This window comes from Vicugna pacos, chromosome 9, assembly GCF_048564905.1.
Source record: "Vicugna pacos chromosome 9, VicPac4, whole genome shotgun sequence".
NCBI lineage: Eukaryota > Metazoa > Chordata > Mammalia > Artiodactyla > Camelidae > Vicugna > Vicugna pacos.
The window spans coordinates 40,239,324-40,265,625 of NC_132995.1; the positions used below are offsets into that span (position 1 = coordinate 40,239,324).

The window sequence follows — 26,302 nt, forward strand, 5'->3', positions numbered from 1 at the left end:
TGGGGCTAGGGCCCCATATTGTCCTGGTACCCGCTGCCCGGCCTGTCTCCCAAAGGCCCCTGGGAACTCTGACTCTTTGACTTCCTGATCAGTGGGGATGCGGATGGGGTAAGAGTGTGGGAGTCCCTGGGATATGATCACAGGGTGGGTGGCACATGTTGTGGCTGAGTCCCCTCTGTGAGTCTTCCTGCGACACTCTGGTGGTTGTGCACCGCTGTGTCACTTGAGTGTGTGAGGGTGGACATCACTGAGGGAAGAGGTAGTTGTCATGGAACCCAAGTTAAGCATCACCATGATGCCTGAAGCACTGAGATCTAGGCAGGCTTGTGTCCAAGTTCCTAAGTCACTGTGACATTTGGGGATAATCAAGGGAGCTGAGTCCCCTGTGCCCTGGTTGGTGGTCCCTGAAGCTCTCACAGCATGACTCAGTTCTGGACCCAGCCCCACCCCCAGCCCCGCCCCCAGCCACCCCACCCCTCCAGTCCCAGCACCATTGCCCTCCTCATCTTCCCTCTTCTTTTCCCCTTGAACATTAAGCCTACTTCCTGCCCCAACCCATGTCCCCCACTGACCAGGAGAGCGGTTCAGGGATGCTAGCGAAGGGTAGGAAGGGAGGGCTGGTGCGGGCTCCTGGCACACTTACACCATGCCGACTAGACTTTAACATATGCTTACACATCCATAGATGCGTACACACACACCTGACACACAGACACCTGATGAAGTGACAGCGTTGCCAAGGGGTCTCCAAGCTCAGTCTCAGCAGTAGCTCTGCCAGGTAGGGCCCCACAACCCTCAATCCCTTGGGTCCTCACACATCCAGGAGGCCCTCTCATTAGAAACACGCTATCCAGCAGCAACAGGACGTCTGGAGGGGAGATCAGAGGTAGAACTTCTGCCCTGAGGCCCAAGGTAGAGTCCTGGGATGGGTATAGGTGGGTGAGAGTGGGGTGGAGGGGGTCTTTGAGGTCTCAAGACTGTTTCTTTCTTTGTGAGTGAGGGCCAGACTGACCTCTGGGCCTCTTGCTTAAGAGCCCTAATCTCTGGGGCTGGAAAAAGTTTAAAAATATCTTCATGTTTACATTCCTTCCGAGCCCGCCTCCCGATCCTCAGTGCTGGGTCTCTTTGATCTGGCCCTGTGCCTCTGGAAGGGGCCTGGGAGAGGGAGGTATGAGCTCCCCACAAGGGTGGACCCCACGACTCCCTCCAGCTTCAGACCAGTCTGAACCCCATGAGATCCCTCAGCATCACCCAGAGAGAGCCTTGGAGCTGGCAAAGAGCCAGAGCTGGAGAGGGATGTCTTGCCCAGGATCACCCAGCAGGGCCAGGTTGGGGCTGGAGCCTCATGGGGCCCCTGGGGAGTGTATGAGAGTCTGTGAGTGTAAGTGCCCCACCAGAGTCCATGGACCAGAGAAAGCCATGTTCACTGAGCTCCTGCTGTATGACTGGCATTGTGCTACATATGTTTTACAGGGATTATCTTGTGTGGTCCTCCCAATAATTCCATTTGAGTGAGGCCCATTTTATCAACAAGTAAACCAAGGCTCAGAGAGATGAAGCAACTCACCTAGGAACACAGAGCAAGGATAAGGCAGAGCATGGATCACATGTTCTTTTGCCTACACTGAATCACTGGTTATCCCCCACCTTGCCCTGGCAGGGTCTACCAGGGTCTAGGCCCTGCCTGCAGAGTGAGGCCTGCCTCACTAGTATGAATCTGCACAAGCACTTGCTGACCCACCGTCAAGCCCAAGAACCAGCGCCAGCTTCCCGTTTCTCTTCCTCTGAGACCCAGGAGGAGCCACGCCCCTCTCTGACCGTCACTTTTCTCTATAGAAGGGACTAAGGATCACAGGAGAGTCTTCTGTCTACAGATGCTCAGGAAAACTGAGACTGTGTCCCTGGGGATTGGGGATCTTGTGGTCAGCCCCACAATCAGAAAGTGGTGTGAGGTCTGGAGGCCCAAGAAAGGAGTTCTCAAATTGGAATAGATGCCTTATTGTGCCCTGGTATCCTGTCATCCATCCTTTCCTTTGTTGGGGCCCCATCCACCTGCTTCTCAACCCATTCATCCATCCACTTATCTACTTACCCACCTATCAACCTATATAACTATCAAGAACAAGGACCCAGAAAATGGGGGATTCCAGGGTTCCAGCTCAAGTGCTGCATCCCACTGGCTGGATGAACTTGGGAAGGTCCCTCTACCTCTTTGTCATTCACTTTCCCAGCTTTATAAGGAGCTCCTGGCCTGGTTGATCCCTAAGGCCCATCTAGGGGATCTCATGGGAGCAGAGACCAGGTGAAGGCCGTGAACATTTCTGGAGAGGTAACACGAACCTTGACCCGCGAGTCTCACCTTGTGCCCTGCTTCTAAGACTCCCAGCTGCAGCCCTTATCTCCCTGACCTTCAAGATCCTCTACTGTAAAATGGTCCCAATAATCCCACCCTCACAGGTTGATGGAAAGATTAGATGAGTTCTGCCTTCAAAGATCTTTGCACTCTGAAGACTTCTGAGTGGGTGCAGCCAAGCAGAGGATCCTAGGAGAGAGGCAGGAAGCTCTGCTTGGACCACAGAAGTTAGCAGAGCCTCCTATGGGGAGTTTGGGGGTGGGGAGAACCTGGGCCCAGAGTGGCTGGGATCAGCCTTGGAGTCCATCCCTGGGATGGAGATCCTGGCTGAGTTTCCCAGGCTCCCCCAGGCCAGCCAGGATGCCTGTCCCATCTCTGTTGGCTGGGCTTGGCCTCCATCCCATAGAATCTGCCAAGACTGAAGAGATTATCTCCTAAAAATAGGGCCTGGGCCCTAATGAGGTTGTTTTTCTCCCTTGCCCGTGATTTACCATCACCAGCTAAGGGTTCCTGGGACAGCAAGTCCCACCCTGGCTCCCCAAAGACCATTGGGATGAAGGCCTGAGGGATCAGCATGTGTCTGTGGCCAGTCCAGGGTCAGGGATTAGAGGTCAGTCCAGAGGTGTGTCAAGGCTCAGCACCAGGGCCGTGGCTTAATCTTGAGCCAGGGGAAGGGGTTCACCTGGGGCAAGGGCAGGGTGAGCCATGAAGGTTCCTGTCCCACTCCAGTGGTGTCCATCTGAGTAATGTCTCCTTCTCTGATTTTTTGCGGACTCTCCAGATGCTCACCAACCAGCATGTAAAACCCAAATGTGCCTTGGAGCCAGCACTGGCACAGAGGGACCCATCCCCAGCCTCACCTCTCCTGTTCCAATCCCATGAGTACCTCATAATTCCTACCCAGACCCCTCTGTATGCCCCTTTGTGTAGGCGACTTGTGCATAGGGACACAAGTGTGGTCACACATGAGCGCAGGACATGGACACACAAGCTGCCCTCCCATAGCAAAGATGATACCCAGGCAAACACAGAAGTGACACTCAAGGACACTCTCCTCAACCATCACCTGGACAGAGTTAACCCATCCAAGGTCTATAGCCAGTGGTTTCCGAATGCCCGTGGAAATGATCCACCTTGCTCTAGCCTCAAGATCTCACCAAGAGCCCATATGATACCCCCATGTCTTTCTCCACAGGTGATACCAGGCTTGTCCCTCAAGCTCCCAGACCCTTTTGTGCAGCAGAAGATGGGGTAGGGATGAAAGGAGGGTGGACTTGTATATGCACACACAGAGACACTCGGACGTGGGTGCACAGTCTCTTAGGGCCCGTGCCCAGTTCTCTGAGGCTTTATTATTGGACAAACATGAGCCATTTGAAGTGCTCCCACAGACAGCCCATTAAGTCAGTGTGCAGGCTCTGCAGACATGTCTGGTGATGTTGCCTCCACTCCAAGGCAAGTGAAGGGGCTTCTGCTCTGTCCCGGCCCCCATGGATCTGGAGTGCTGGAACTTTTCTCAGTGTGTTCAGATGGAGCCAGAGGCTGAGCTCTCGGTAGGGGATGCCTGGACCATTCAAACTGCCACCTTCAGAGGTACACTATCCACTGGCTGATCTAGCTCCTTCTTCCTCGCGAGGGTCAAGTGGGTGAAGATGAGGATGAGGAAGATGCCTGAGAGGCCCAAGAAGGATGGATCAGCCCTCAGAAGGGGCCATAGGACTTGTCCATCACCAGGGACTCCCTGCTGTTGGTATTGGTTTAATGAGGAAGCAAAGTTTCCTAAAGAGCATCTCCGAGGCTGGACTGGGTATCACTCTGTGGTCCTGGTGCCTGAAGGTTCCTGACTGCTTGGCCTGCCTGGCTATCCCCAGACCCCCGCCCCTTTGAGGCTGCAGCAAAACACCCCAGTCTCTAAGTTCCCCTTCTCTGAGGAACAGTTTGGTGGGTGTCATCTGGGAGCCACTGAGTTGTTCCCATTGACCTCTGAGAGAAAGACATATTGTAGCACTGCACTAGAACCAGCAAAGAAAACCAGCCAGGAAATAATTTAGGGGGCTAAAGAAACAAAGGGGATGGAGAGGGAGGCTTGGATTGAAGGAATTCAGCTGGAAAGACCTGGGTTCTACCACACCTTAGCTGTTTAACCTTGGACAAGTCACTTAACCTCTTTGAGCATCAGTGGCCTTATCTGGAAAGTGGAGAGATGCCAGGATCTACTCATAGGATTGTGGGGAGGATTCAGTGCAATAATACTATGCTTGGCATAGGGCCTGATACATGGTCAATATAACAGTAATTGCTGATATCAATGTGGATGCTGTGACTATGGTAACAGGAGGCAAGAGCATGATGACTAGGAGAGTTGGTGGCGGGGGAAGGGATTCCTTCTCCAGCCCTGAGAGGCACCATGGGGTCAGGGCACTGTTTCTCCTGAGGCTGTGGCTCCAACCACCCTTGCCCTCCCCCAAGCAGGAGCCCAGCCTCCATTACCTATTGCTATCAGGGTGCCCACGAGGATGCCCACCGCCGACATTTTCGTGGGCATGCCCTTCATGCGGCCCACCTTGCGCATACACTGCCCCTCCACGTTGCAGCGACACACGATCACTCGGGACAGGGAGAGTAGGAAGATAAGGGTATTGGGGGAGGGCTCTCCAGCTCCTCCAAGCCCCCAGCCCAGCCCAGCTGGCTAGTATGTGTGTTTTTGTGCATATGTATGTATTTATGTGTATCAGAGGGATGCAACATGGGTCTGTGTACCCAGCCACACAGTTGTGTACAGGCATATGCTGTCGATGTGAGCCTGCAGGTGTGCATACCCAGCCCCTCCGCCTGTATCCCAGTGGTTCCCTCAGGACCTGCATGCCCCTGACCTTGGCAGCACCCCAGCCTGCCTCACCTCGGACCTGGATCTGCCACATCTGGGCATTGTGGCTGACAACCACGGGGACTACGTGTTCACGTGGCTCCACCCAATGAAGGCCCAGGGTGAGGTAGGCATGGGACCCTGTTGGAACCATAAGCAGTGATCAGAGTCACTCACCTGCTCCTCCAGGCCCAGCCCCACCCCCATGATGGAAGGGCATCTCACTTCCAAGTGTCACCCACCCCCTACCTTGGCCACAGCCTCCCTCCTTCCCTCACCACATACCATTGAGAGCCTGAAGGCGCCAATCCCGCTGCACCGTGGGGTTGGGACCAAGGGCAAAGCTGTAGGGACCGTGCACACTGGCCAGGCCAGGGTCCTCTCTGGATCCACTAACAACCACACCATGGTCCTGGCGGGGTGTGCAGAGGTGTCGGGCGGGCACAGGGGCCAGAGTCGGGGCAGGGGCAGAAGGGGCCTTCAGGAAGTGGATTGTGAGGGTCGCAGAGGTTCTCAGCATTGGTTCATCTGCAGAGAAGGCAGTTCTGAACTGGCTGGGGCCCTTGATGGGGGTCAAGTGAATTCAGAGTCCCTGAGCTGGTCCCTTTCCCCAGAGCCCATCAGTCTCACCCTGCTGAGTTCCTTGTCACACCCTCTCCCGCCCCACCCCCTCCACTCCATCCCGCACCTCACCCCACAATGCATTACACCCCCTTCACTATACAAACAGCTGCCAGGTCTTTTTTTCTGTGACTTTCTACATGCCAAACTTGCCCTCACCCCCACCCCCCATCAGCCCCTGCCAGGGCCCAACAAGATGGAAATGCCCTGACTGTAGATAAACTGGGTCTGCTGGGTCCTGCATCACAGGACAGCCCAGCCCAGAGCTGAAACCCATCTCCTTGATGTACCCACCCATGGGCCAGCTCTTCATCCCGTCAAAGTGATGTTCAGAGTCCTCACCTGGGACCTATTGGTGTCCTATCCAGGCTCACTTCTTGGCCCTCTGTTCCCCTGCCCAGCCCCACACCTTCTGCTCCCAGCCTGTGTCTGAAGCCAACTCCCTGACAGTCCCTCCAGGGCTGAGGGGCAGAGCTGGGAGATTGCTGGTGCCTAGTAAGGAAGGTGGTCTGAGATGGGAGGCAGAGGCCAAGCATTCTCAGAGAGGGACACTGGACCCAGCCTCTGGTCTACCCCTCCTGCCTGGGGCAGACTGGAGGCCAGCAAGAGCCCTGGAGAGGAAGCTTGGTCCTGCCCATCTGTCTGCCTGTCTGTCTGAGGTTTGCTCTCCCTCTGTGAGGCCACCACCACCACGGAGCCATACCTGCATCCTGGGCCTCCAGGAGTACTGTGTACATGTCCCCAGGCCGGGCACCCTGTAGGAGCCGGGCTGTGTGCACCTCCCCGGAGAACTCCTCGATGCAGAACCAGCCCTCTGAGTCATTGACCAGGGAGAACCTGAGGCCCAGAAAAGATGGGGGCGGGGGTCAGGGAGGCACTGGGACCATATATAGAGTCCTGCCCAGAGAACTCCAGGGCTGTGTAACCTGCCCAAGTTCCACATTCTCCCTGGGACCTGGGGGCAGCAGCAGTGCCCATGATCACTCCCCAGCTTCAGGGACTTGCTGGGAGGCAGGGCTTGAAACACAGATACTGTGGGTGAGGGAAGGACTATCAGAGCCCGGGGCATGACTCATCTCCACTACTCCCAGGTCAGTCCACAAAGGGGCCAGGATAGAGCCAAAGCCTGGGAGCAGCCTTCTCTGTGCTGCAGTCTGGGTGGGCAATCGGAAGACGGCCTGGTCCAGGACAGCATGGGGAGGCATTATCTGAGCTCTCACAGGGTCCAAACACCCGTCTCTATGCCCTGTCCAGTTCATCCAGCCCTGATCCACCTCCCCTCCTCAGAGGAGTCACAACCTTCACGTTAGCCACGGTTTGAGGAATATTCCAGCCACAGATAATGTGAGTCCCCTCTGAGGCCCTGGGGTCATCCCTAGGGAGCAGGGGAGGTCCAGCCCAGTAAGGGCCTCTGGCTTACCTGAGGGGACGGCTCGTGGGGTCTGAGGGCCGGATGGTCAACAGGAAGGAGCCAGCTGGTTCACTGACTGGGGCACTGACCTCGTAGCTGTCCTGGTCCAACTTGGGGGGTGGCACCACCCTTTCCACCAGCACAGTCACGGTGGCTGTGGCTCCCGGTCCTGGGCCTGGCCCCACCAGCTCTGCCACACTCCGCACCACCACTACCAACTTGTGACTTGGGGCTGCCTCATAGCTGAGGTTCTGGAACCAGTGGGGCATGGGTCACTGTGCAGGCAGGGGCATGGCACACTTGTGTGTGTGTGTGTGTGTGTGTGTGTGTGTCTGTGTGTATGCCCCTTCCCCACCCCTAGCCCCTTACCTTGAGGAGTCGCAGCTGAACATACCCAGAGTCTGGCTCCCAATCCAGGCCAAAGGTCCCCCCCGCATCCCCAGCCTCAATGGCAAAGTCCATGAGGCGGAAGGCAGGCTCAAGGTCAGCATCAGCGGCCATGAGTGTAGCCACCAGAGTCCCAGGCTCTGCGTCCTCAGGGAGGCTTACAGGCTCAATCTGGAGAGATGGAGAGGGGCTGTGAGCCCCCTGATTAGCACCTTTCCAAGGTGTCCTCCCCTGCTCCCACTTACCTGGGAAGTGGTGAACTCAGGGGCATGGTCATTGATGTCCGTGACCGTGACAGCAATCTCACAGGTGCTGCTGAGGCCTGAGGCAGGGGAGGGTATATTGGGAAGGCCAAGATAGGAATAGAAGGGACAGGAAACCTGGGTCACCATCAGGGCACTTACCATCCTCTGCTCCTCCTCGGTCAATGGCCAGCACCTGAATCAAGACGTTCTGTCCAGCTTGGAGTGGGGCAGGCCCCAGTGTCACACTGCCCGAGGTGGAGTTCAGCTCAAAGGCTCTCCCCTCTGCCCCCTCCTCAGGCTCAGGGCTCAGCAGCAGATACACAACATGGGAATTGAGGGAACCAGGGGCATCCAAGTCCTCCACCGAAAGCCTAGCCACCTCGGTGCCTGTAAAGACAGCACCCACCTGGGTGGGACCACAGCCAGGCCTGAAGGCCTTACCTCATGCACTCTTCTTTTGTGCTGGAATAAACCTGAGCTTTTGTGTGTGAGTGTGTGTGTGTGTGTGTGTGTGTTGGGTGAAACATTATTATAGGGGTCTGAGGACAGCCCCATTCCAGAGAAGAGCAAGATAGAATGGTTCATAGAGACTTCACCCCTCCCCTACCCCCTGACAAGGCCCATGGCCCACCTGGGGGGCTGAGCTCAGGGATGCTGATTGGGGGGCCACGTGGGGGACAGACAGGTGCGTTGTCATTCTCATCCATGACCACCACATGCAGTTCCAGAGGTTCTGTGTAGTTCTCTCCACGGGAATTCTGAGCCCACACCTGGAGCAGGTACTGGAATGGGCAGTGGGGGGGCTTCAGATGAAGACCAAGGGCAGCTCCAGCCTGGCCTGGGTCTGGGTTCCCTTCTAGTGGCCAATTCCAGCTCTTCTGCCTCAGTGCCTGTGGGCGATGTGACACCCCCAGAAGCCAAATGGACAGTGACCAAGCACCCCTCAGCCTGCCCTCCTGGCTTCCCCCTCACCTCACCTCAGCCTGGGCTTCTCGGTCCAGCTCCCCGGTCACGTAGAGTTTCCCCTCCGCATGAACATCAAAGGGTCCAGGGGGCTGGCTCTCCAGGTGATAATGCACATCCCCCCCACTCCAGTGTACCTGGTCGGGAGGGACACAGAATGAGGCTCCCCTCAGGATGATGGGCAGGAATGGCCCATGTCAGCCCTTAGGTTTCAACTGTTCCCAGGTAGAGAGCCTGGGCCCCAGCTGCAATGTGACCCCAGGCAAATCGCTGTCCTCTCTAGAGTCCAGGTAGGGTCCTTTTGATTGGGGTACTTGTGGCAACTCCATGGTGGCCTTGCCCTGGTCCAAGCCTAGATCTTGCCCATAGTGTCTGAATGACCAGGTTGTTTTATTCTCTGCCTTCTCAGGCTGGGCCTGACCCCAAGGCATTCCTCGAGGAGGCCTGAGACATTCCTGGCCAGGGTGACAATCCCCATGGCAGCAGGGAGGTGGCAGCTGTTCTGCTGAGGAAGCCCGGGGCCAGCTCAGGATCTCAGAGTGCAGAGCCACGCCTGCCAAAGGATAGCAGCCCATAGAGGGGCTATGGGCCTGGTCCCAGGGCCTTAAATGCCCATCCATCATGAGAACTGATGGAGACAATGGAGGGAGGAGCGTAGGTAGGAGAGGAGCAGGGCTCAAGCTGGGCCCCCAACCCACCCCACAAATCTCCATAAGACTCAGACCCAGCTGCACCATCCATGGGGTGACTTCAGCCACTGACAGCCACTTACTCACCTGAGCAATGTGGTGTGGGTATGGAACTTGGAGATTCTCTGCCAGGTGGACAGGATCTAGGGGCACCCAGGTGTTCTCTACTATGGAGACATCTATGGTGGCAGTAGACTGGTGGCCCGAAGCCTGGTCACCCATGTCCTTGACCTGTATCAATAGCTGATAGGGCCTCTCCAGACCCTGGTCTAGGCTGGTGCTCCCTAGAAGGGGCAGGGTGGTCAGCTGAGCAGGGGGCCAGGGCAACCTTCTCAGCAAGGTACAAAGCCAAGCATACAGCAGGTGTTCAGGATACTCTCTTGGCCAAGGAATGAGAGGAAATTTTAGCACCATTGTGAGTATCCAGCCAAGACTTGAGAGTCTGCAAAGCCATTTCCACATCTATCCACACAATGAATGGTTGATGGACTGGTTAGGTGGATGACTAGGATAGGGGGAGGGGCAAATGGGTGGGTAGGTAGATGAGTGAATGCCCGGTTGGATAAATGGATGGGTGACTAGGTGGATGGATGGGGGTTTGGGAGGGTAGGAGGATGGATGGATGGTTGGATAGATGGATGAATGGTGGCTCGCTGAGTGGGTATATGATTAGCTTTTCTTTCCATTTCCAAACTGTGCCTCTGGTCTGAACTCCCAGGTCCAGGTGTCTCCCACCACCAGTCCCAAGGTGTCCAAGCAGTGTCCTGGGCTACAACCCCTCAGGTCTCTCCTATCCTTCCCCCTTAGGACTGGGTCTGCAGAATGTAAGCACTTCATCCACACCATTTCTTAAGTCTCCATGTGTGGCCCTGCCTCCAGACATGGCTCAAGCATGGCTTTTTTTGCCTTGCTATTCTCTCCACCTGGAATGCTCTTTCCTCCTTTATATTTCAAGCTCCAACCCATCCTAAAGCTCAGATGCAGCTTTCCCCAGCTTCCTCTGACCCTCCCTCCCCATAACACCCAGCTCAGGCTCACCCTTGGGGCTGAGGGCCAGAGCGCCCAGCTGAGGCTCCAGCTGGAACATGTCTGGGGAAGGCTCGGCTGGGGACTGATTCAGGATATGGAATCGAAGATCTGAGTTGGCTGTGCCTGGCTCATCCCCATCTGAAGCCTCAAGGAAGAAGAAGGGGATACCTGGTGTGTGTGGAGAGGGTTCATCATTAGGGGTGAAAGGGGTGGGAGAGTCTCCCATGCTTCTGTATCTCTCCATGGTTTTTCCTTCCATATCCATCATCACATCAGGCTTCTGAAGGTGAGCCATGGTTTTCACCCTACTTCACAGATGAGCAAACTGAGGCCACAAGTGGCTGGGATTCACCTGAGGACCCTGAGTGGAGTAGGGCATGCAGGATGGGACAGAAATGGGAAGGGGCAGCTTGGACCCTGGCTGCCCTGTCCCCATGCCAATTCTCTGGCCATCTCTACTCTCTGCTCTCCCACCAGTGCCCACCTGACCTTGCTGTGAGTGGCTGCCTTTGGAACTTACCAGGCCTGGTGCCCTGGCTCAGCCGAACTTTGTAGATGGCCTGGGTGAAATGGGGCACCTGGTCATTCTCATCCTTAACACGCACAAGCACAGACTGTGGGCCCCACAGGACACGTCCATCCTCAGCCTCCAGGGTGACCTGGTAGGGAAGGGTAGTCAGTGCCCCGCTCTGCCTTGTCTGCTTTCTTCTACCCCTGGTCTGGCCGTACCTGTAGCTGGTACTCTGCCTGTTCCTCTCGGTCCAGGGCTCTGGTCAGCAGCAGGAAGCCAGACTCTGGATCCACAGCAAAGGGGCCCTCAGCTGCTGTGCTTGAGTTTCCTGACAGCACAAGCTGGCCTTCAGCCTCCTCACAGGGCAGCGGCAGCTGGTAGGAGAGAACAGAGGTGAGGGAGGGGGGCCAGGTCTGGGGGATGCCCCCTCCACCCAGTGGCCACATTTTATATGTGGGGAAACTGAGGCTCAGAGAGGGCAAGCACTTGCCTGACATCACAAAGCCAGTGGGTGAGCAACAGGACTGAATTCAAAGCCAGAGCTCTTTTCCCTGTACCTGATGTGCCCTAATACTCCCTGCCCTACTTTCCAAATCTTGAAACCCTCTGCCACCCCTTAGTTCTTTAACTGAAAGCTCTACTTTCTTCTGGCATTAAAATCTTATTAGTCATTCACACTATACTGCATCCTGTCTAGAAAGCAGGATTAAAGGAAAACCAGGGCAGGAAAGGAGTGCCAGAGGTAAGGGAAGCCGGACTTTGGGGGAGGGCAGCCCATCCAACTCTCAGGCTTACCTTGGTCAAGTACAAAGGGAAATTTCCACCATAGTTTTCTGGGACTTCCACACACAGCTCTGCGGGCTGGGCCTCAGGGAAAACCTGTGAGAGAGTTCTCACCATGTCACCAAGCTGTACCTTCCTGCCATGGGTGCTGGGACCCGACAGGGAAGGGGAATTGCTGCCTCTTCCCTGGGCCTGGCCCTACCTTAGCCTATCCACCCCCTGGCCTTTGACCTGCTGACCCCACAACAGGCCTATGGACAGCTCTAACCTCCATCCCCCAAGTACTGCCATCCATGGTCAGTGCAAATGGTCCAGGTGGAGTAGGGGGCAAGGATGCCAACCCCCAAGGCCAGGATCGGAAGAAGAGGGGCAGGGACCAGCTCACCTGGGGGACGAAAAGGCAGAGCAGCCACAGCCAGGCAGGGACCATGGTCAGGATTGGCCTGAGGGACGTGGCAGTAAGGGCGCAGCCCAGGTTAATGGGCAGGAGGGGCTCTCCCTTTACCCTCCCCCTAGTAAGTATTCTTCCATTCAGTCTCCCTCAGCCCCAGGCCACGGCTTCTCCAGGCACCATGGGGGACAATAGGCCTCCTGGTCACCACGGGGCAGGCTGCCTGGCCTCCTCCTGTCCCCTCCTCTTCTCTGCTGTTCCAGGAACTCTCAGAGCTGCCCTTCCGTCTCCCACTCACTTGGACACTGCCCCCACCAACTTCCATTCTTGTCCCTTGCCTGAGCCCTCTGCATACACATAGCCAGAGGGACCTCATGACAGACTGGCCTCCTCTTCCTGTCTTTTGAAGGACCTGTGGCTCCCCATTACCTGCAGGGTAGTGTCCAGCTCCTTGGCTAGGCCCACCAAGGTCCTCAGGTCCAGCCACCCTGCTGTCTCTTGGTTCTTGCCCCCACAAGTATCTCCATGGAAGTTTCACCTCCAGACCTTTGTCTCCTTCCTATCGTAACCTCCCCTGCTTGTAGATCCCAAAGTGGTCATTTCCCAGCAACCCCGCAAATCACAATAGTCTGAAGCTAGAAAAACCCTGACGACCCTGAGGGTCACTTCCCTCAATCACTTTGTGCTGCAGGCAAGGCCTGAAGAGCAGGGCCTGACCAAGGTCACAGAGAACTTGGCCACAGGAGAATTCCTCCTGGAACTGAGGACGCCTGGTTCAGTGTCTCTAGGACCATTCTACCTCCCACTGCCATCCTTCAAACATAGAGACACCCCCCTCCACTGCCCAGGGCAGGAGCCCTCCCCTCACCTTGGTGTTTCCAGCACTCAGTGTAGAACTGGGCACACAGACCATGGACAGCCACTCCAGCCACTCCTGGGAATTCTTCCCTGGACGACAGGGTATTGTTTCTCCCCCCACCATCAACCCCAGCCTCAGTCCTGCCCACCCCTCCACTCCCAGGTCCTCACCTGCCGGTGCCTAAGGCTGCCTTCCTTGGTGCAGCTGCCAGGTGAGAGGACTGTTTCAACAGGGAGTGCTGGCCAGGCCAGACCGGGTAGAACAGGGCAGGGCGGACACTTGAGCAGGTAGGCGGGCCAGCCACGCTAGCTCAGGAGTGGAAAACACCACTGGGCCCACAGCAGCAGGCTTGGCCCTGCCCAGCCCCCCAAGTTATTCATTGACTTTGGAAAGCTAGAGGCTGCTCAGCATCCATGACCACAAGCCCCAGGAGGTGGGGAGACCAACGAACTGGCACTTGTCCCACCCCGACATGGCCCAGTGGGTACTTCTCTGCCCTCTGGGTTTGGACACTAGTTCTTTCTCTGTGACTCTAGACTTACTCCCATTTCTTCCCCATGTGCCAGCATCTGCAGCTCCACCTTGGCCCACTCTGTTCCTTTTGTCTGGAATGCTCTTCCTACTCCTTCCTCTTTCTGGTGAGCATCTGCTCAGGCTTCAGTACTCAGCTCAAATATTCCCCTCTCCCAGGGAACCTTCCCTGGGCTCCCAGACTTATTCAGGCTTCTCCTCTAGGACTCCCTCAGCCCCCACCCCCATGCCAAGTGCACCTTTGTCAACACAGAGAGAACATGAGATTGTCATTGGCTTCCTCTTCCATCAGACTGGGAGGCCCTCCAGGGCAAGACTCAGGGACCCAGGAATGATCAGGCTCTTACCTGGCCCTGGCAGCCCCAACTGTCTTGTGGAACTAAGATAAGGAGCTGGAGGTTGCACTTGCAGGCTAGGTGAGCAATGCATGACATGCACCGGGTATGTGGGGCTCCAGACCATCCACCAGTGGGACCAATAGGTGGGGGAGAGCAGACATCAGGCTGTGAGATCCCCTAAGTGCTCACACTAGTTCCTGGACACCAACAGGCTGGGACAGTAGACTGTCCCGTGCCTCTGAGGAAGAGAGAGAAGATTGAGCCAGCTCAGGTGACCTTGAGGGAATTGCAGGGCTGACTAGGGGCCCTTGCCCTCAGTGAGGGCATCCAAGTGGAGCCAGGAGAAGTTTCTGGGGCCTGGGAGTCTGGGACGAAGAGGGAGGTTGGGAAGGGTCAGGGATCCTGGTCTCCAATCCCTCTGGTAGTTTCCCCTGAGTCCTTCCCACTGCATATCTGTTTAGTTTCTCTCAGGCTGGAGGCTGGGCCAGGACCCCTTGGCTGACCCCAGCCTTGTCTGTCACAAGCTGAGTGCCAGCCTCAGGGTCCCTTGGGCACCTCAGCCTGGAGCAGGCAGTGTGGGGATGTTGACGGGATCTCATGTGTGTTAAGCTCCTACGATGTGCCTGGCACTGCTTGAAACACATACCTTCATTATTGCACCCATTCCATCCTGAAGGGGGCATTGTCCCCATGTCACACACTGGAGCACAGAGAAGTTCAGTAGCTTGCTCAGGATCACACAGCCAGTAAGTGGCAGAGCCAAGAAGGTCAGGATTCTTTTTCAGGCCTCGGGACCTTCACCTATTCTGAGAAAACTATGTCTGCCACAGGCCTGGAAGTACGTTGGGGATGGGAGTAGGGAGTGGCAGCAGCTTTCAGCAGTTACTATTGCCCTGTGGGGCATGTGGGTTAGTCATGGTAGGTCACACATCTGAGGATCAGCCCTCAAACCTCCTCCTGCCATTGAGTAATTGCAATCAGGGTTCTGACTTGGTTTTGAGGGCTTCCAGGGATCTGTGCAATGAATAAATTGAACTAATAAAGGAATGTATGGATGCTGGCCTGGAACCTTCTTGGAAACTGTCCCTAGCCTTGCCCCAGGCTGTCTCCAGGCTTCTGATGTGGACAGACTATACACCAGTCCCGACTCAGCCACTTCTGCCCATGCAGCCTCGGGCAAGTGCTTCAGTCCCCCATCTGCCATTGCTGGCTGGAGATGCTTGTTCCTGAAGTGATGTAGGTAAACTACTAGCAGGCGCCTGTGCCCAGAAGGCTCCCTTCCAGGGTGTGGGTGGTGGGGAGATGCACACCTCAAGCTGCTAAGTGCATATGCAGACATTCACATGCAAATGCAAGGCCTGTCATTCCAGGCAGGGGGAGATTCAGGGTTCTGTTCCCACCAAGACCAGATTAGCCAATGCCGAGCATGGGATTCTCTGGTCTAGCCTGGAGACAACAGTGAGCCCTCCCTGTCCTTCTCCTCCCACTTGCCCTGCCCAGTAGCCCAGCCTTAGGTGGGGAGCCATCCGGAGTCAAGTTCACCTGCATGTACCTTCTTCATCCTAGCCTTAGCAAACCAGCTTCCTCCTTCCCCAACCAGAGAGTCTCAGAAGTCTTCCATAGCCATTCTGCCACAGCAGATTCTAGCCCTACAGGAGGGAACAGGGTAGAGACACCCACCTAGGAGTCAGACCCAGGATTCTTGTTTGGCCATGAGAATTGGGAAGGGCGTGGTCCCTCGGGCAGCCTCAATTTCCCTGAAACACAGTGGGGTGACTGAATCCTCAATCAGCTGGGTGATGCCAGTCCCCAGTGCAAAAGAATCTGGGTAACAGGCTGGGAGGAATTCGTGTCTCCTCCTGCTGTTTGGACCGCTAACCAGGCTCCAACCCACACCTGCCCCTTTGACCCAGCTGGCTATACCTGGGCCCAAATGTTAGGACAGTCATAGCCACACACTAAGGTAGGGCAGTGAGGCCCCCATTCCTCAGCTTCAGGAACCGTCCCTGCTCCTGCAGTCCACGGACGGCAGAAAAAACAGAGTTGACAGCCTCTACCTACCAGGAAATAGTCTTTATTAAAAAAAAATTTGCATGTAAACAAATAGCCACTGTACTGAACAGCCTCCCTCCAGGGCATGCACACCACAGGTGTAGAGAAAGGCAGAGTTCTCTACCCACTTCACAGGCCTGCCACTTGGGCTGGGCTCGGGCTGCTGCTTGGGACACACACGGACCTGCACAGGCATCTCTCTGTGGGCCCAGCCCTCGATGGCCACTGAAAGTAGCCTTGCTGGGCAGCACTGTCTGTCTGTCCATGACCATGAGGTGGGGGACGTCCAGAGTCTGAGCCAGCCCAGAGGCACCTTGGGCAGTTGGCTGGGCCAGCCCACCAATCTGCCCGTCTGTCTGCACGACACAGTGAGTGCCCACGGGCCTAGAGCACGGAGAGGTCATGGCAGGACTTGGACTTGGCACGTAAGGCCATCTTGCGGCTGTTTCTCGCGACGATGCGGCCCAGGAAGCGCTTCGCCTTTTTGCCGAGGCTCTCTCGCCGCCGGGTACCGGCTTGCCGACGTGCGTTGGCCTCTTTGCTGTCCCTGCGCAGGCGGATCTGGCGAACAACACCTTCGAACAGCGCCTGGACATTGTGGTGCAGTGCAGCCGACGTCTCAATGAACTTGCAGTCGAAGACCACGGCGCAGGCTCGGCCCTCTGGTATGGGTGGGGACAGGCATATGTCAGTAAACAAATGGTGGGTGGGTGAGAGCCCCACTCAAACCCCGGCCACCCCAGGGCAGCTTCCACATTTGTGGAGGGAAGCCCTGGGTCCTCCCCAGAAACAAAAGGACCCAGGCTCTTGTATGGAGGATGCATTGGGTTACCCAACTGGCAGAGTGTGCCCGCGTTTAAGGAGCTCACAAAGGCCCACAAAAGAAAAGTCAGTTACTGAAATAATTTGAAGTCTGATATTTAAATGGAAGGGCTACAGTAGACAACACAGGAAAACGAGAACTTTGTTAGATAGCTTAGTGTTTTATGGCTTGATGTTACAGCATGATGAACGACAGATGGAATGGAGGGTGACATCACCAAATTACTGCCAGGTTCCTCTGAGGGGCTCAGGTCTGAGGGTCATAGAGGTGGATGCTGAGCACAGGATGGGTGGGTCCTTCCCAGGGGCAAGACTATACCAAGACTGGCCTGGGCCTGAAATCCAGGCTCTGCCTCCTGGCCTGGTTCCCTGCACTCTCCTCATCCCTCATCTGCCAAGCCACAGCCAAAGGGGACAGGAGAGGAGGGCCCTGAGATGGCCCAGCTCAGAGCCCAGCAGCCTCCACCTCCCCTAGCACATTTGGTCCTTTCCCCAGCACTCAGGCCTTTGGGACTCCTGTGGGAGAGCAGCAGCTCTCCCCCTCTGTCCTCAAGTTTTCTTCCTGAACATTTTTAGCCACCAATGATCCCCAGGGACTCAAGCTGAGTCAAGACTGAGTGGACCACGGACCAGCCAGGATCTCCCTCCCTTCCTGACCCACTCCCTGCTCACCATCCAAGGAGACCTCACGAGAACGCACAAGGTCGCTCTTGTTGCCCACTAGGATGATGGGCACGTCATCTGTCTGCCGCACCCGCCGCAGCTGGACCCGAAGCTCTGAGGCCTTCTCGAAGCTGCCCTTGTCTGTCACCGAGTACACGATGACATATGCATCACCCATGGCCATGCAGTGGCTGGGAAGCCAGCGGCCCCCATCCTAGGGAACATAGAAACATATTCACCCAACAGTCCTCATGCCCCAGCTCCCCAGCTACAAGGCCGGCACTCCCTGCAGGCCCCTACTCCCAGCTCCCCCTCCCACCGTGCCCTGGGTCTCAGCCTGCATCTTACCTGCTCCCAAATGTCATAGACCATGAGTGATGCTTCTTCTCCATCGACCATGATGGAGCGATCATATGTGTGCCCTAGGCAGGAGACCAGTAGTCAGGTTGCCTGCTGGCTGCCAAAAGCCCCCCTCCCTTATGAACCTGTTTTCTGTTCTGGTCACACCCTCCAACCCCTCCCCAAAGCCCCCCTAACCTTCTCCTCCACTGATGGCTGCTATGTGGCAACAGAAGTGACAGGGCTGAGAAGTAAGGGGTGGAGGGCATGGTGTGCCTTACCCCCACCGAGACACCCATTCCCCAGGTTAGCAATGTCTTAGGTGGCCACTCTCATGCTCCCTGCCCTCCTGATGTTTGGGACCCACGTGGTTCTGACCACAGTGGCCTGAGTTAGAACAGACATCCCCTGGGGGCCTTGGTTACCTAGGACTCCTCTCCTAGAAACTGCCTCTGGCTGTGTTCTTGCTAGTCCTAACGGAGTCATAGCCTGTGCCCATCCTACAGAATAATCATACGTATGCCCTGGACCTTCTACCCTAGGCATTTCTTTCTCTACCAAGGACTGGGGGTACCTTATCCCTTAGTTTCTTCATCTGTGAAATGGACGGGTAGAGGCGTGATTCTCAGAGTGTCATCAGAATCCCTTTGATATTTGCTGCTTTTAGTCCTACTCCCCAGTCCTGTAGCCTCCAGGCCTAACCCTGGGATCTTCCCTCCCTTGAATAGTCCCAGCCCCTCACCTGCGGCCTCTGCTTCAGGGCCATCCTCTACACCACCGAAAATGCGCGCCAGAGCGCTTTTGCCGACGCCAGGCGCGCCCAGCAGCAACACCTTGTAAACGCTCTCGTCTGAGTCGCTGCCTCCGGAGCTGAGAGAGTCGGAGGAGCCCTCGGGCCAGTCCACCCTCGGACCCTGGGCCCCTGTTCCGGCCTCCGCCGTTGTTAGAGCTCCCGGAGTCAGCGCTGCCTGCAGATCGCGCTCGTCCACCGGCATGCTTCGGCGGTGCAGAGGGGGCGCGGGGCCCCAGGGTGTGCTGCCCCGACGGCGTTCGCGCTCGCGGCCCCCGCCACGGCTCCCTCCCGCTCCGCTTCCGCCGCCGTTCAGAGTCATAGCGTCCGCCGCCGTCTGGGGAACAGAATCGGATGGCCGCGTAAACCGCAGTGGAGACGGACTGGGAGGCTGGATCCGGCTCAGGCAAGATGCTCGGGGCCGAGGACCTGCCACAGAAGGTCCTTGCGCCCTGACTTGTGACCCATCCTCCTGACTGATGTATCCGCAATCCAGACGGTGCGACCACCCCCACCCAGCTCCGCGAGGACACTCACCTACTCACACACGGACACGGTCGAAACTAAGTGCTGGCTCGGCTACAATCCACTCACAGACCCAGGCGCGGACACTCGACGCTGCCGCAGCCGCCGCCTTCTCACTCCGCACTGGGTCCGGGCTCCAGAGCCTCCTATTTAAGCCTTTGCCCGCCCCCGCCCCCACCACCCCACCCCCACACTCGCCCCCGTCCACGAGGCGCGGGGGCTGACGTGTCCATCCCCCTCCCCCCAGGGGAATCCCCCACCCTCCTCCTAGGCCCTCACATCCACCGATAGCCCACCCCACCCGCCAGGGCAGGGCAGGGAGAGACTCTGCAGACAAAAGCCCGGTCTAAGAGAGAGTGTATGTATGTGTGTGTGTGTGTGTGTGTGTAGGAGGGAGAAGGAAGGGGAGTATGTGAATTGACCGGAGAAGTGGAGGAGGCATTAGGTCTGGCCGTTTAAAAGTGAATTCTTTGCCTTTCCTGTAGTCCGGGCCTGTTGCCCAATGAAGCAGACCAGTTACTGGTATGACAGACTTCCTTCTCTGCCCATTCCTCACTGGGCCATATCTGAACTAGAATTTAGGGGTCCTAAATCCAGGCTTCTAGCCGGTCTCACTCTCCTCCCTGACCTTGGGAATTGAAGATTCTGCCTGGCAAGCTTGCCTTTCTGGGTAAGGGTTAGTGTCACCTGAGCCCTGGGTTGGGGGGGGGTTGCCTTGGAAAGCTGTTTGGGGGAGGGGGCAAGGAAGGGAGGCCCTCTGGCAGTGTGTTTCAGGTAGAGGTGTGAGCCTGAATCTTGGGGCAGGAATACAGGCCCAGAGAGGGAAAAGGATTAACTCAGCACCACCTCCCCCTCAGCACCCTCAAGGCAGCTGCCAGCAACTATGCTAAAAATACCTGGCCCTGGTCATTCCACTCCTGGGCTGGAAGTTACCCAAAGTTGGGGAAATCCTGGCAGACAGGTGTCAGATGCCCATAGGAGCAGATAGGGGTGGGACTATACCAGGGTCAGGGCTGGCTCCAGCCACTCTACAAGTCTTCAGTGTTTCCTTCTTTCCCTTTAGTCTCATACTAGACTTGCTGTTCAAGGCACACGCAGGGCCTGGATGTTCAGACTCCCATCCAAGAGGGGCATAGTTACAGAGAATGGTTGGAGTCAGGGGTGGAGGTGGGGTTAGCCACCACTGCCCAGAGATTAGCCCTTCCTCAGACCTAGGGTGGGTGCTGGGGCACAGATGGGAGGAGATGTAATGAGGAGGCTTGGTTTCTAGTCCTGACTGCCTCTAGGCTCCTGGGTCTTCCTTCCAGCCTCAGGATGCCCAGTTCTAAATTGGGCCTGACTTATTCCTCCCTTGCTCACATTTGGGGTGCGTGAGGATTGGGGGCAGGCAGGCTGTGAGGTACTTTGTGACGGGGATCTGCTATCAAACTTACATTTGATTGTGATGAGTGTGGTGGGGTTGGGGGGCACCCATTCAGGGCTCAGGTGACATCATGGATGGGTGGATCCTAGTGGGTTGCTGTAGGTTGTCATGGAGATCTGGGTCAGGGCTCTCTGGCTGCTGCATCAGTTTCCTTGGCAACATCTGAGAGAGACTTGGAATGAGGCAGTCCTGGCTAGATGAATGTTAGAGGGTTCATGCAGGCCCCTTTGGTTCTTGAGGTCCTCAAAGTAGGCAAGGCTGAACTAAGGGATGGTGTATACATTTGTGTTCTTTACATGGCCTGGGGGATCTTGGAGGCCTGGGCGACCCCTTGCAGGCTCTAGCTTCCTGGACAACGTCCAGTAGGAAGAGAGAGTCATGGGTTGAGCCTCCCATCAGAGAACAAAAGTCTCAAGCACTTGCAAACCACTTCCCATCAGGAATCCTGGATGGGATGCCTTTGACCCCTCCTAACTGCCTTACACATGACCTTGCCACCGACAAGAGCCCTTGGATGTCCAGCACAGGGTGGGTGTGGGGCTAGCTGGACCCTTCTAAGCAGGGAGCCATGCAAGGAATTAGGGCTGGGTTTCCCCTCTGATAATCTAAGCTCTTGACCTCAGCAGTGCTTCCTCATTGCCAAGGGAACTGCATCCACATGGGGCCACTCAGGCCCCAGGTATTCCCCAACAAGCCAGACACACCACAATCATCAGTATGGCCAGTGGCCCCTGGGAACCTTACGAGGACATGACCTTAAGACACCCCCATTCCCAGTTCCTGGTTCTCTCAGTTTTCTGGGCTGAGCTTAACTGTCCAGAAGGAGCAAACTGAGGCTGGAATACCCCTAGGATAGCCTAGTCTTCAAATCCCAGCTCTGCACCTTGCTAGCTGTTTCACCTCTGCCCATGTAGCTTGGCTGAGCCTCAGTTCCCTCCTGTGTAGAACAGGGATAATGTCCCCATGACGGTTGTTATAAGACACAAATAACATGAAATGCAGAGGTAAAGTGGTTGGCACATGTCTGGCATATAGTAATATCTCAATATGAGCACTTTTATTATCATTCTTGGTTGGACGGGACAGGTCGAATGAATCTAAGGGCCCTTTCCTGCTTCTTCTTTCCTGCTTCTGCTCTGTTTTCTCCAGAATGGTGATCTGCCCAGGAGAGGAGCAGTTGCAGATACCTCTCCCCTCTACCCCAAACACACCTTCTGTCTGTGGGACCCCCATGCCCTTCCCCCTCCCTCAGATAGCAAAATGCTACAAAGAGGACTTGGCTAGATTTCAGTAACCCAAGCTCTCCTCACACCACAGCCCCCATGCCCCAGTTCTTCTGTTCTTTTCTGTCTCCATTCATTCATTATTCCACTTACTGTGTGCCAGGCCCTTGTGCTTCAGGCGTAATGATGGGCAGAAATGAACATAGTTGGGCATGTTCGTACATGTCATCTGATCCCTCGGTCAATCTTATTTAGCTATGATTTGTTGTTCCCATTTTGTAGACATGGTAACCGAGGCCTGAGAAGTCACAGGCCAGAAACAGCAGAGGGAGACACACTTAGTGGACTTCTTCAGGGAACTAAAACTTCACCAGCATCATTCCCCCACCTGCTGCCCCATGTCCTCAGACAGCAGCTGGGATTCCAGAAAGTTCCCCGGGCATTAGCCCATGATTCACAAATGGTATCCCTGCAGGCAGCCAGGGGCCAGGCACAGATGAGTCAAGACTGACAAGGAGACCATCTGATAGGCCAGCTGTGATATGAGCAGCTTGATGTCCCTTGTCCACTGTGGCTGACTGCTGGCAGGGCCAGCTGAATGACTCAGTGACACCTGCCTCCCCCATGACCTCCCACCCCGAGCTGAACACAGACACCATAGATACCAAGACAGATCTGGCTGTCAGTGCAGAGTACATATGTGGTGAAGTCTACAGCTGGGTATTGGTGGTTGGGAGGGCTCCCTGGGGCCTGAGGGGCCCTGGTTGGTCACCTGCCTCTCTGGAGCACTGAGTTTCCTCATGTGTGGAAATGGGGGTACTCTGCCTGGAAGATAGCTTGAAATGGGCCCACATCCATTGTAAATCTCCACAGAGCACTGCCAAGCTATTGTCACGACTCTCCCACATCACACGTGAAGAAAAGTGGATGACATGGGCTGATGGCTTCACCTCTCTGAGCAGCCAGATCTTGGTCACTAGGTGGACTCCTGGAACTGGGGGTTGGAGGTGGGCGTAGGCCAGTTCAGCCAGGAGACAGCGCCCCCTGCCAGCTGAGCAATACCTGCTGAACTGCTTAGGTTCCTCTACTCCTTAACTGGAGGTCTTGGGGAGTAAATTAGTTGATCTAGAAGCTTGTTTCCTCACCAGTAAGGAATAGCAACTGCTGCACAGGGCTGGATTGAGGATTTTTGGGGGGATGGAGGGAAGTAATTAGGCTTATTTATTTAATGGAGGTAGTGGGGATTGAACTCAGGACCTTGTGCATGCTAAGCATGTGCTCTATCACTTAAGCTATACCCTTCTCCCCCAGATTGAGAGTTGACCAACGAGGTAATATATATAAAGCCTTCCACTAATGCCCATTCTCAAGACTGGCTCAATATTGTCATTATGCTCTCAAGAACAGATTTGCCAAATGCCCAGGCTCCCTTCTGAGGCCTCTCAAGGTCTCTGCCCATGAGGTGGGCACAGCAAGTCTTAATATCCCATTTATCCTCAGAGAAAGAAATTGAGGCAGAGAATCCTGACATTATAACTCCTAACTGGCTGATCCAAGGTCTAAGCCCCTCAGTCTGTCCTGGTGACCAACTGTGTGGAGGGAGGCAGAGGCCCCAGACCTGAGCAACAGGGGTGATGCACACCTCTAGGGGTGCTAGTGGACAGAGTGCTTCAGGTTGCTGTCAACAGAGAAGTCTGCTGTCACTGCCCTGACCAGGGAACCAGACTGAGCATCACCAACAGTGGGGACAGGTTGACATCACACAGCTACTGGTGGATGCTAAGGATACAAATAACACTCCTGGGCAAGGTTCTCATTAATAAACTCAAACCTGAACACAATCAACTCCTAGTTTACAGGAAATACAGCAGGCAAAGGAACAAATCAGACTGTGGGATTCTCCAGGACAACTCACCTGGGCTTTTCAAAATAGTGTCAAGAAAGGGAAAAAGATTGGGGGAGGGAAGACAGTTCTAGAAGAGGCTAAAGAGAGATGACAACCAAATACAATACATGAACCTTGACTAGAGCCTGGTTAGAAAAAAACAACAACTATGAATGACATTTTGGGGAAATTCATATATGACTGGATATTAGGTATTAGTGTCAGAGAATTGTTCATTTTGGGGCCAGATAACATTACTGTGATTACAGGCTTATTCTCAGGAGACAAAGGATGAAGTACTTATAAGTGAAGGGTCATGTGTCTGCAGCCTACTCTCATACTTATATTCTACACACATAATAAAGCCAATGTTGCAACATGTTAACTGTTAAATACAGGTTGTTCCCTACATTATTCTCTCAACTTTTTGATATACTTACAACTTTTCCTAAACAAACCATTAGGAGAAATCTTAAAAATGAATGGTACTTCATCCACCCAGCCAGTACAGGCACTTACTACCACTCCCACCCCCAAACCCAGAGTCACCCCACCAAGATGAAAGACTCTCAGGCATGCTGGGAAATGAACATAAATTAACGGTTTATTGCCAAATGTTAGTTTCTTATTGTCAGTGATTCAAGAAAACAAGGCTATGAGCCCTGCGTGGGGCTGGGGGCAAAAATCCAGGCTCAGGAGCGGGCTGACAGGCACTGGTTCACAACCTCCAGCAGGTGGGTGTTCTCCAGGGCAGCTGCCACCCGCTCTTTATCTGCAAGCTGCTTGTTCACTGGGTGGAAAGGAGAGAGTGGTGAAATATGTTTATACCCCCACCAACAAAGCTCTCCTATCACCTCCTTCCCAGGACCCCAAGCCTTGATCAGGCTACCCCAACCACCTGAGCCAACACCCATCCCACCTTCTTGTGACCCCTCCCACCTGGCCACTCAAGTCTACCTCCTATACTATAAACCTGACAAACCCTGGTCTTGAGTATTTAGGAGAGGGAGAGGGCAGGAGTGGGAAAACATGATAAACACAGGAGACTCAAGTCAGTGCAGCTTCGATCTAGGGTCCTACCCACACTGAGGAGTCACCTACCTAGTGCTACACCCCCTCCCCTCCATCTTACCCTACAAACCACCACGGCAAGGGGGTAGCCTCAAGGCCAGTGCCTCAACATCAGCCCACACCTACCTGCATGCTCCGAGGCATGGGTCCCTGGTGTTATGTGCACATCCATCTGGGAGGGAGACAGGTGGGGCCTGAGCACTCACACACCTGTCTACCCACCGTCTTCCCCAATCCCCACTCACCACCTGCAGCTGATTCCTTGTCCTACCCATGCCTCTAAACTCTGGCACTTCCATTACACCCCAAACCCACCCACAGCCTCTCCAACTCTACCCAAAGGACTGGCCAACTGCTGCTGACTTAAAGGCCTGCCTGCACCCTATCCCTGCTACAAACCTATCTACAGCTCCCTACTGCCCTTCCTGCCTCCTCACTACTCTTCTGCACTTTCCAGCCGAGGCCTTTATTCTTGTCCCATCCATTTGAAAGTCTCCTCCCAGTTTCACGGCTGCTAGCTGGGATCCTTCTTGGTCTCATTCTGATAGATAGATAGATAGATAGATAGATAGATAGATAGATAGATAGATAGATAGATAGATAGATATTCAGGTTCTCCATACCCTCTGCAGTAGCAGACACGCTTGCCCCACCCCCAGGGCTCAGTTCCAACTTACCTTAAAACGCTGGGGAAGGGATCGCAGAAGCTTGACTTTGATGGACAGGCCAATAAGGGTGGCCATACTGCAGTGTGGAATGGTGGGTGTGAAGGCCACGGCCACTGTGCTCTCGGGGTCGCTCACCTGATTGGGAGAATAGGATATTAGGAGTCATGATCTGCCTAGCCCAGAGCTCCTCTTCTTAGTTTGTTACTTCAGGCAAGTTGTCTAACCGGTATGGGCCTCAGTTTCCTCATCCATGAAATGGGCAGACGCACACTCCCCCCGTCCTTCAAAGATCCCCTGAGGAGTCCATGAACTGAGAGAACGCCAGCCCCGTGGTGCACAGCTGAACTTTTCTGACTCTCCCGAAGAAGCTGCTCCCCTTGGACGCTGGAAGTGACTCACCTGAACCCGGACTTGCTCTACTACGTTCAATTCTTCTAGTGTAAGTGGATGCTCCGGGTCATTGATGCAGCGAATCAGATGTGGCAAGTGAAGGAAAGGGGAATCTGCGCCTCTGTCCACTCACAACCCTCCGCCGGGAAAGCCTGGCCCTGATACAGCTCCACCGACTACCGGAATCACTTCATCCCCCCTCCCAGGCACCCGCGAACCCGCCCGCGCCCCGCAGCGACGGATATCGAAGATCTCGCGGGCGTCGATGCTGTCTGGAACCTGCTCGTCCTCCTCGCCCGCGGTCACTGGCCGCTCCCCAGAGCGCTCGTAGATGAGGGGGTTAGCGTTCTCCAAGAGGCCGCCCCCCATCCCGCCGCCGCCCACCATTGCGGAACCGCGGCGGGCTACCGTAGGCGTGTACTTCCGCTCCTGCCGGCGCACTTCCGGGGAACGAGGAGGGGCGTGGTGTGGCGA

General features: G+C 55.4%; 3 protein-coding genes across 3 annotated transcripts; all 3 read right to left on the reverse strand.

The window, feature by feature from the left end:
• Positions 1-3,926: 3,926 nt before the first annotated feature.
• CDH16 (cadherin 16) lies at positions 3,927-12,288 on the reverse strand. The gene is made up of 17 exons (XM_015238638.3): positions 12,244-12,288; positions 11,871-11,954; positions 11,294-11,449; positions 11,085-11,223; positions 10,574-10,732; positions 9,623-9,819; positions 8,861-8,983; positions 8,515-8,665; positions 8,043-8,270; positions 7,884-7,960; positions 7,621-7,809; positions 7,261-7,502; positions 6,544-6,677; positions 5,505-5,747; positions 5,253-5,360; positions 4,844-4,960; positions 3,927-4,024 (listed from the first exon to the last, which is right to left on the reverse strand). The coding sequence occupies exons 1-17, from the start codon at positions 12,286-12,288 to the stop codon at positions 3,927-3,929; spliced, it is 2,490 nt and encodes an 829-aa protein (XP_015094124.2).
• A 3,750-nt stretch (positions 12,289-16,038) lies between these two features.
• Positions 16,039-19,319, reverse strand: RRAD (RRAD, Ras related glycolysis inhibitor and calcium channel regulator). The gene is made up of 5 exons (XM_006203669.4): positions 19,181-19,319; positions 18,596-18,980; positions 17,863-17,936; positions 17,524-17,728; positions 16,039-16,691 (listed from the first exon to the last, which is right to left on the reverse strand). Exons 2-5 carry the CDS (start codon positions 18,963-18,965, stop codon positions 16,414-16,416), a joined length of 927 nt encoding a protein of 308 aa, XP_006203731.1. The 5' UTR covers positions 18,966-18,980; positions 19,181-19,319; the 3' UTR covers positions 16,039-16,413.
• Positions 19,320-24,285: 4,966 nt separating this feature from the next.
• CIAO2B (cytosolic iron-sulfur assembly component 2B) lies at positions 24,286-26,275 on the reverse strand. The gene is made up of 5 exons (XM_072967508.1): positions 26,072-26,275; positions 25,838-25,915; positions 25,448-25,573; positions 24,897-24,942; positions 24,286-24,489 (listed from the first exon to the last, which is right to left on the reverse strand). The coding sequence occupies exons 1-5, from the start codon at positions 26,213-26,215 to the stop codon at positions 24,392-24,394; spliced, it is 492 nt and encodes a 163-aa protein (XP_072823609.1). The 5' UTR covers positions 26,216-26,275; the 3' UTR covers positions 24,286-24,391.
• Positions 26,276-26,302: the final 27 nt, after the last annotated feature.

Excerpts from the sequence above, each read along its gene's own strand:
- RRAD (XM_006203669.4), bottom strand. The coding sequence starts at position 18,965 with ATGACTCTGAACGGCGGCGGAAGCGGAGCGGGAGGGAGCCGTGGCGGG. Across the intron at positions 17,937-18,595 it reads CCCTGAAGCAGAGGCCGCAG|GGCACACATATGATCGCTCC; the intron begins GTGAGGGGCTGG and ends TCTCCTGCCTAG. Across the intron at positions 17,729-17,862 it reads TCTATGACATTTGGGAGCAG|GATGGGGGCCGCTGGCTTCC; the intron begins GTAAGATGCAGG and ends TATGTTCCCTAG.
- CDH16 (XM_015238638.3), bottom strand. The coding sequence starts at position 12,288 with ATGGTCCCTGCCTGGCTGTGGCTGCTCTGCCTTTTCGTCCCCCAG. Across the intron at positions 7,961-8,042 it reads CCGAGGAGGAGCAGAGGATG|GCCTCAGCAGCACCTGTGAG; the intron begins GTAAGTGCCCTG and ends CCCCTGCCTCAG. Across the intron at positions 7,503-7,620 it reads TTCAGCTGCGACTCCTCAAG|AACCTCAGCTATGAGGCAGC; the intron begins GTAAGGGGCTAG and ends CACTGGTTCCAG.
- CIAO2B (XM_072967508.1), bottom strand. The coding sequence starts at position 26,215 with ATGGTGGGCGGCGGCGGGATGGGGGGCGGCCTCTTGGAGAACGCTAAC. Across the intron at positions 25,916-26,071 it reads ACGCCCGCGAGATCTTCGAT|CTGATTCGCTGCATCAATGA; the intron begins ATCCGTCGCTGC and ends CACTTGCCACAT. Across the intron at positions 25,574-25,837 it reads TAGAGCAAGTCCGGGTTCAG|GTGAGCGACCCCGAGAGCAC; the intron begins GTGAGTCACTTC and ends TCTCCCAATCAG.